Source organism: Primulina eburnea, chromosome 4 (assembly GCF_022965805.1).
Source record: "Primulina eburnea isolate SZY01 chromosome 4, ASM2296580v1, whole genome shotgun sequence".
NCBI lineage: Eukaryota > Viridiplantae > Streptophyta > Magnoliopsida > Lamiales > Gesneriaceae > Primulina > Primulina eburnea.
This window is the reverse complement of record NC_133104.1, coordinates 8,576,587-8,586,309: the sequence shown is the minus strand read 5'-3', so window position 1 is coordinate 8,586,309 and position 9,723 is coordinate 8,576,587. Positions and strand designations below refer to the sequence as shown.

Genomic DNA, 9,723 nt, shown 5'->3' with positions numbered 1-9,723 from the left:
TCCTCTTCCTGAACACAGTGCGAGATGTGCTCATTTAGAGACAAGTCTTTTTCTGACAGTTACAACTCACCTTGAACTTGTTAAACTGAGGAAGAAGAGATAGAAAAAACCGATGCACCAGAAAGTCCTGAGAGAAGTCAAGCTTTAGTGATTTCAATCTTGAAGGGAGATGAGACATTTCCATAATGTACTCCCTTATGTTGCCCTTACCCATGTCCCTCGTTGAAACGAGTCTTGCCAAAAGTGTATCGATTTCAAATTTTATCTTTTAGCAGATCGTTTTTCGAGGTCCTGAAGGAAAATGTTAGCCGTAGCCATGTCACTAGACATTGTGCTCCTAAATGTTTCTAGAATAACCCTCTACATAATCATCATACACATGCGATTTGACATCTCTCACCTTTCAAACTCTCTCTTGCCATCAGAGATACTATTATTAGTAATGATAGGAAGATAGTCAACCCTTATCGCAAGGTCCAAAACTATGACTCCGAAAACTATCAGTAAATTCTTTTGCCATGATTTAAAGTTCGAGTCATTTAACATAAAAATAGAATTTATGTTTGAATGAATATTCGCATGAGTCAAATCTGAGTGGAGAACAAAAAACCAAATATACATGCTCAACCAAATGTTATGGAAAATCCACATAAACCACATGTTTAAGGAAAATCCACATAAACCACATAATTCATCATTTAAATCATTAAGAATTTTACTGAAACCTTAAGTTGAAACGTACCTGAATCTATAATCCTGAATTCTTTATAACGTGTCTTGATATTCTAAATCTAAATGCTATTTCCTTGAGAGAGTCTTTTATTTTTCTATTTTAAACTATTTTCTTAATATGGGAGATAATAAGGAAAGTGATTGCCTGCGATCTAGGGACCATGACCCATATAGACATTATTTTCTTATAATTTTTTATAGTTCAACATAAAAACTGAAATTATATTTTCGTTTCTACACATTAAAGTACCACAAATATTAGATACATTAAAACTCAATAACTTGAAACATTAGTTGAACAATTTATTTGAGGTTTAATTATTCACATATAAAATTATATAAATAAAATTGATCCAACAATTACCACAACGAGTACTAGATCAGTGAACGGACCATGCATATTTGGGCCAATTAGGGGCCATTTGATCTATATTTCATTGACTCTAGATTAAATCTATCAATTAAAAAACACCCTTAATTCCTTTCACACTGTTGTGGTGGAATATAACATATATTCTGATCATTTTGCTAAAACTTTTCATCACCACTCTTTCTTAATAATGTGTTACATCCAAAAAGAAAATATTCCCCGATCTTTACAGCCAATCACAGATTCTCCAAGAATTTATTCGCTGATTTTTTTAATGCAAGTCCAATGATATAAATGAATTGAACCTTATTTACTTCAGCATCGTTGAAGAAAACAAAGCTCTGATCAGACCTTAAATGACCAGTTCCAAGCAACTTGAGACCCGATTCGAAGATTCGGGCCCTCGGAAATGGTGTCATCCATTGAAAGAAGACGGCTTCGCAGCATTGATGAACCAAGAGAATTCAACAGTGCATAAAATCTTCGGCGCAGGATCGTTCTTCAGCCCGTTGTTGTTTGGTAAATTCTTCGACCCCTCCGATGCTTTCCCGCTATGGGAATTTGAGGCAGATGCATTGTTGTCGAATCCCCAGAACTCAAACAAGAAAAATGTCGACTGGTTCCAAACGGATTCTGATTATGTTCTGATAGCACAACTTCTCGGTGAGTGCTAATTTTGTATCAACAAAGCTGAAATGAATACGGTTGAATATTGATAGTAGCTAGCACAACATATGCATTCAATCTCCATATAAATTTTTATATATCCCAGTGTTGTATTAAGATTTTACATCGAGACCAAGTATTTTGTAATTTTATAAAAACTTATGAAAAAAAATTGTATCTTTGATGATATAATTTGTTCTACAAATACAAAGTGAATGTAACTTAATATTATTATAAAAGCTTTAAACGAATTCACGACTCTCTCAATATATTTTTTTTTCTTTTTCCCCGCAGAAAGTGAATTTAACAATGATAAATTATCAAACCAGGAATAGACAATAGCAACAATATTCAAGTTTGTGTTGAGAATGGAAAAATTATAGAGATCAGTGGTCAATGGAAGCAACAAAGAGATCAGCCGAGGGAGTGGAAGTGCAGCCGCTGGTGGGAGCACGGCTACGTTCGGAGGCTCGAACTACCGGAGAAAACGGATTGGAAGAAAGTGGAAGCACGACTGAATAATGATGTATCCCTAGAGATAAGAGTCCCTAAAATCCCTAAAAATTGTGATCATTCACCACAAGAAAATTAGTGATTGCCTTGTAAAAATATATATGTATCATATAATTGTTGGATTACCGTTTTCTAGCACCCAAAGCGGCGTGTAAGTTTAAAAAAATCTATTTTTTCTTTCAAAACGTTCATTGCGTGTGTCATATGACTTAAAACATTCAGGGTGTTTATATATCTTTATCTTTACGTAAATACGTTGGACACCAAACCAGTTCGAGATTAGCAAATTTGATCTTTTTTGTAAATTCTTATGAACGGATCTTCTTCCTTCGATCGTCAAATAAGGTCCACGATCGGAGACTGAATTTCCCGTATAGATCGCACTAGAGATCTAAATGAAATTTGCGTCGAGATTGAATCGCGCAAAATTTTGAAAATATGGCAGCGGTGCGGGTGCGGGATAGAAGAGGCCGAAATTTTTTTCCAAATTATGTGGTGGCCGATTTTTGTGAGACAAAAGTTGTCTTGTTATATTTGTTATCATATCTCTTATGTCATCAACATTTGATAACATATAACTAAAATACACAATTTTAATTCTACTAGGATTCAAATCCTTGACAATTATGATTCCTATTTTAATTAATTAATTAAAATTCCCATTTTGTATATATCATGTAAAGTCAACTCTTGATGATGCAATATATAAATATATACATATATAGACACACATATATATATATACATGTATAGACATATATGTAAAATTAAGTAATCATTATTTAATTTTTTTTTATCAATTGTTAATAATTCATCAATTAATTAATCAATTCTAGACCCCTCTAGAATATTCCATTTGAATCTTGTACATATTAGTAGTCACCACTACTAACACTATAATTTAATTAGTAGATTTTAAACTTACTAGATAAATGTTGGGTACAATAATTGTCCATGCTAGAAGAGCGATCGAACCGTGGTAGTTGAGATGATGTGAGGTTTAAAAGATTTGATTTTCACTATTACCATCAGTTATAGCTTTTAGTAAAGCAGAAAACGCTCGATCCTACAATTGGTATATGAGCCAAGGTCACGGGTTCGATTCCCATTGATTTCAAGGAGTGTAATTATTGGGAGGGAGATTTTTGGGTGCAAAAATTGTCAATGCTGGAAGAGCGATTGAACCATGGTACTTGAGCTGTTATGTGTTTTAAAAGATTTGAGTTGCACCTTTACCATCAACTATAGCTTTTGGTAAAGCGACAAGGGCTCGGTCCTACAATAAAAAATTTTGAACTCAATATAATCTTTATCGATGATCATACAACGGCGATGCATCGAGTGTACAAATCTTGTTCATTTAATGAACATAGAAATTTTTGATTTAGAAGGACAAAATTTTCATTGATCTATTTTAGACAGCTGTTAATTTTGTGAAGGCATTCACCAAAATAGGCAGTTCTACTGAAGGATCATGTGCTCGGAACCTTAGAGGTGCTTCAAGCACAATATTCTCCAAGAGCTGCAATAGCTCGTGTTCTAAGAATAAAAACACCGATGAATTAAATCGAGTTTGGTTTTAAACCAAACAAAAAATACTCGAAATAATCCTTCGTTAAGAAAGCCGTTAGATTTGAAAGCCTTGTAACTTATGTGAACTGAATAACTGAAATAAGGGGGACCAGTTCTCGCATATATCAGTTCAGTTATGATGAGAACTAAATTGATGACAGCTCGAACTGATCAAATCAGTTTAAAAATAATACTTAAACAGTTAAGCATACAATATATGTTTATGGATGTTCGGAGACTTCAACTGCTCCAACGTCACCCCTTCTACCACCTCGGGTAAGATCCACTAGAAGACTTTGATTTATACAATACCTTGTACAAACCCAATCAGCTTAGGACATACCCTCCTGCGTGACTGAACTCCTAGTCTAGACTGAAGGCAGAACCTTCCAGCCAACACTTGTTCAACGTCTGTGTGTCAAAGACTACATACACAAGTTTAATGTCTTTGTGCAAGAATGTATTTTGGGTGGTGTTGTGTGCGCGTGTGTGAGAACTGATCTATAAGAATAACATAAAAGTGTTTTCACATACTGAGGGAAATAAGCTTCTATACTAATTTGATAACACGTTGAAATGTTCCCTCTGGGCTGATTGCTTCTTCAAAGCTGATATGCAATAAGCGTGCCTTCTCTTGTTTTTCCACACTCTTGTTTTGCCACACACTTTTTTTTCCACTGAACTTCATCTTCTATTTATAGGCGGGAAGTTTGATCGTACAGTGAGACTCAATTATTATATATGTTGCAGCTTGAATGTGTTCTTGAAATTTGTGCCTCGACTTTTTCGACAGCCATTGTGGAACATTTTAGTTTTAAGCTCTGCTGCAACGTCCATTATTGTACTATTAATAGTACAATTGCTTTTGTATCATTTTGCGTAGCTGGATTCCATTAGGTAAGATTTTCGTGTTCTGCAAACTGATTGATTCCAAACTGATGCTCTGAACTCGTCAGTTGAACTGGTTTGGTGAAATCAGTTGGCTCGTCAGCTGGACTAATTCCACTGATTCAGTTGAACTGGTCAGTTGGGCTCTTCATCAGTTGAACACTTCATCAGCTAGCCGAGCTTCTGAAGATCTTCTGCTGAACTACCTATCAGTTGGAAAATTAGTGCTTGCAAATTCACTGACACAGATGCGCTCTCCCACCACATTCTGACGTCTCCTATCAGCAGGAAAGTGGCACACCTGACTCTGTCTGCATCATACAGCTCCATGAAACCAAAAAGTACCTCTTAGGACTTAATCCAGCCCTCAGCTATCATCAGGTCAGTAGTCCCCGAGATCTACTTCGCGTTCATCCTCCTGAACCTCTCATATGCTGCCTCTGGTCTGGGCCTCGCCCCTGTATCTACGGCATAATTGTTCTCCACAAACTGTGCGAAGAACTGAGTCATCTTTGCAAGCATCTGAGCTTGCATATCTGGGGGTGGACGAGGAGGAGTGGCCCTCTCCCCATCCTCAGCATTTCTATCCTCATTACCTGCTCCACGCACAATCCTACGTCTTGGGGAATATTGTTCCAAAATTTACCCACTCGTAAACCAACATGCAATAACATAATCTTAATATCATAAGATGCACGTAATTTAAACTTAAAACATGTTCATGCTGAAATCATGATTTTTTTGACACAAAATACTTCTTACGACTTCTAATACAACCAAGTGCTTCACGACACGAACCGTAGCACCAAAATATATCTGAACACCATACGCAATATACCTAAATGCAGCAGTGATCACCCGGAGGTCCCAAGGAAGCCTGCAACAAAGAATTCTCAAGAACACATGAAGAACATATTTTAAAAACGTCACAGTTTGAGCAGTCCCACGAAAATGATCATAACTCACTCGCTTCTTGTCCAGAAATTATGAATTTACTGTCAAATCGAAGGTATCAAAAAGTAATATGTTTTATATGTTGAAAACGTTTCCAGAAAATCGAACAAAAAAGTACAATACACAAAATGACAGAAACATCCGGTTTTGAGATCTAAAAACTTTCAAAAATCTTTACAAACATTTTTGCTCAAATTTTTGCATAACAAACATGAATTTTCACACACAATAAAAATCGGAACATATACTATGACAAGATTGATGCAAAAACGAAATAATAAACATGCCTATGCGTTAAAAATGCACGAAGATGACGAATATCGACACGGTGGATCACAGGATATGACCGGGTGAGTTTGATGTGCGATTTCTTGCCCGAAAATGATCATGAATCTCCAGGAAAAAGAAAGGAATGGTGAAGGCTGCTGAAAAACTCAAGAACCCTACTCTCCCTCAAAGAAAATGAACATGTATGTGTGTGTGTGTGTGTTGTGTGTGCTGAGTGTGAAAGTGTAAATCGTGTGTGTGTGTTTGTTTTCATAACGTGTGTGAGTGTGTTTTAATTAGGGGTTAATTAGGTTAATTAAATAGACAATAACCAATTAACATGCTAATTAAAAATACTAACTCAATACTTATTTATCAAAATCCCTTAATTTAAAATAAAATGCATAATTGATAAAATTTTAAATTTTAAAACCTTAAAATCACCTAATAAATTAAATTAGGATTTTTAAAAAAGCTAGAACTTAATAAATCATTTAAAATACCCCTTTCTTGACTTGCAATAAAATACCACATTTTCATAAATCGCCTAAATCGTCACCGGTCTCTTTTCCTGAGCGCGCGTCGAATATTCACCTGAAACATATAACTCAATAAAACTTTTTAACGTGCATAAAAAAACATATAATAATTTAAAATAATACAATTTCATAAATCATGCATCGCTGAATCATTTTAAAATTAAATAATTAATTTGACAATTTAAATAAATGAATGGGTTTTACGTGTGCTGATTTTGGGCTCTACGCTTAAACAACCTAATTCAGACCGCTTAAGACCCTCGAACATGACTGGACAGCTGCTAGAATTTATGCACAAAGGCGGCTTAACACTAGCTACACTTCTAAGCCAATAGCTCGACTCTATTCCACACCAGCTCGGACCAGACCCTAACCAGCCCTTCCTAGCCTACCACTGGACCTTCCCAGACTGACCTAGCCATGGCACCTATCCCCATGCACGTGGTCGTGCATGAATCACTCGAAATGACCAAAATCGAGCCACAAACATCTCTAGCTCCGTCGATCTGCCCTTAGCCCACAACTAGATGTATACGAGCCACTCTAGGCCATGTCTCAGGTCCCCCCAAGGTCTTATACGAGTCTTGGAATAACCCTAGCACAATAACTCACCCCTCACAATTCAGTCGAACCGAAACAAAGCCAATACAAGAAGATTCCGATTGGCCACCTACAAGGATTTGTTCCAAAGCCTATATGTACATCTAGACATCTTCAAACCTATAGTAACATGACCCCTAACCACCGAGCCTTGGTAGTCCCTTCATTTCATATAAAAAAATGTGATCCATATGTCATGAGAGTCAAGTTTTCTCAAGAAATACAAAGAAAAACATGGAGGAAACATGAAATCTGCTATGGGTCATGCTTAAAAATTCAAAAATACACATTATGGTGTGAAAGACGAGAAAAAAAATGTATAGGGTGTGCCTTTTCGTCTAACACTCAAAAAATCAAACCAACAAAGAGATAGACGAACAATGGAGGGACGGGACTATGATCCTACTGAAATCTCCTTGAAAATGAGCCGAAACTTGATGGTTTGTGTGTGTGAGAGGTGCGACCGAGAGGGAGTGAGGTGGGGCTAGGGTTTGAGTGGGTTTTAATAATAAAAATTAGTGCATAATTGGGCCTAGGTTTTTTAAAATAGTGAGGTGCAGTGAGCTTGGCCCAAAAATATACTAACACAAGCCCATCAAGCCCAATAAGACGTTATGGGATCGATTCTTAGCATCTGCGAGGGTGCTTCAAACACAATATTCTCAATGAGCTACATAGCTCAAGTTCTAAGAATGTAAACACCGATGAATTAAATCTATTTTGGTTTTAAACCAAGCGGAAAATACTCGAAGTAATCCTTCGTTAAGAAAGCTAATCTGTTTAAAGCTTTTATGTAATCTGAATAACGGAAATAAGAGAGATCAGTTTGATCTTGTATTCAATTATGGTGAGAACTGAACTGATATCAGCTGAACTGATCAAATTAGTTTTAAACCTATAGTTAATCTGTTAGGAACACAAGATATGTTTATGGATGTTCGGAGACTTCAACTACTCCTACATCACCCCTTTCTACCACCTCGGGTAGGTTCCACTAGAAGACTTTTATTTATACAACACTTTATATAAATCCACTCAGCTTAGGACTTAACCTATGCCTAACTGAACTCCTAGCTTAGACTGAAGGCAACACCTTTCAGCCAACACTGGTTCAACGTCTATGTGTTAAAGACTACATGCACAAGTTTAATGTATTCGTGCAATAATCACTCAACTGATATTTTAAGTTCAACTTTCTTGTATATGTGTGAGTGATTGTGTGTGCGTGTGTGAAAACTGATCTATGAATACAACACGAAGGTGTTCTCATACACTTAGGGAATTGTGCTTCTAAAGCTGATAATATGTTGGAGTGTTCCCTCAAATCTGGGCTGCTTGCTTCTTATAAGCTGATATGCATTATGTGTCCCCTCTCTTATATGTGTTCATCCGCACACACTTGTTATTGTTGATGGTCTTGATCTTGTATATATAAGGGAAATTTATCCATACATCAAGACTAAACAAATATGTTCATTGCAATTTGAATATGTTCCTCGAAGTTTGTGTCTTGTCCTTTCTGACAGTCATTCTGGAACGTCTCGACTTTAAGATATGCTGCAACGTTCATTATTGTCCTTTTATTGGACAATTTCTTTTATACCCTTGTGCAAAGCTGGATTCCACTTAGATAAGCTTATCTTGTTCTGCAAATTTATCGACTCCTAACTGATGCTTTGAACTGGTCAGCTGAAATGGTCTTGAGCTGGTATGGTGAAATCAGTTGACTTTTCAGCTGAACTGATTTCACTGATTCAGTTGAATTGGTCATCTGGACTCTTCATCAGTTGAACTCTTCATCAGCTGGCCGGGCTTCTGAAGGTCTTCTGCTGAACCACCTATCAGCTGAACAATCAGTTGAACTAGTCTTTGATATTTCAGCTGGACTGATTCAGTTTGGTCAATCAGTTGGCACTTTCAGTTTGCGTCTCGATAGCTTCAGTTTTGACTCAGTAACTGATCAATTCGAAGCCTGATCAGTTTCAGCTTTCTGCGTACTTAGGTAAATTTGTTATAAACAAAACAAGAAGTTTTGTTAATACCAAAATAAAGATTGTGAATATGAAATGTTCCAACAACACGCACGTAAAATATTTTGTTTTGGTACGTTTTCAAAAAACTACCCGAACCCTCAAAAAGTCCTCTGTTTTGCTAAAAATCGACTACCAGTTTAAAATATGGCTCGTCGAGTAAAAATGCCATAAAATTCCTTATTTTCAAAAATCACCTATTAAATACATCATATATTAAAAAATTAAAAATAAATATTTAATAAAAATATTTCCCTTAACTTTCCCTGGTCTCCGTTACTCGTTTGAGCATCAAATACTGCAAAACGCCATAATTTATGCAATTCTAGTAAACCATGCCATATAACCATACAATCAAGAAATAACCACACATAAATTCATTTAAAACATTTAATTAAGTATTTTTAATAATACCCTAGATTTGCGTGTAGTTAGGTTACATTGTTTGAATTTCTAGACCTTACAATGCATCTAAACATGTTTCCATATCAAATTTATTTAGCAATTCAATTGTGTATTTGGTCTAACTGATATAAATATCAGTTTTCAGTTGCTTCACTTGAATTTATCCTGCATCAGATTAGCAAACTTA

At 35.9% G+C, this 9,723-nt stretch overlaps 1 protein-coding gene across 1 annotated transcript; it reads left to right on the top strand.

Moving 5' to 3' along the window:
* The first annotated feature begins 1,263 nt into the window (after nucleotides 1-1,263).
* Nucleotides 1,264-2,760, top strand: LOC140829769 (21.7 kDa class VI heat shock protein). Its single transcript, XM_073193058.1, has 2 exons — nucleotides 1,264-1,765; nucleotides 2,098-2,760. The coding sequence occupies exons 1-2, from the start codon at nucleotides 1,459-1,461 to the stop codon at nucleotides 2,358-2,360; spliced, it is 570 nt and encodes a 189-aa protein (XP_073049159.1). The 5' UTR covers nucleotides 1,264-1,458; the 3' UTR covers nucleotides 2,361-2,760.
* Nucleotides 2,761-9,723: the final 6,963 nt, after the last annotated feature.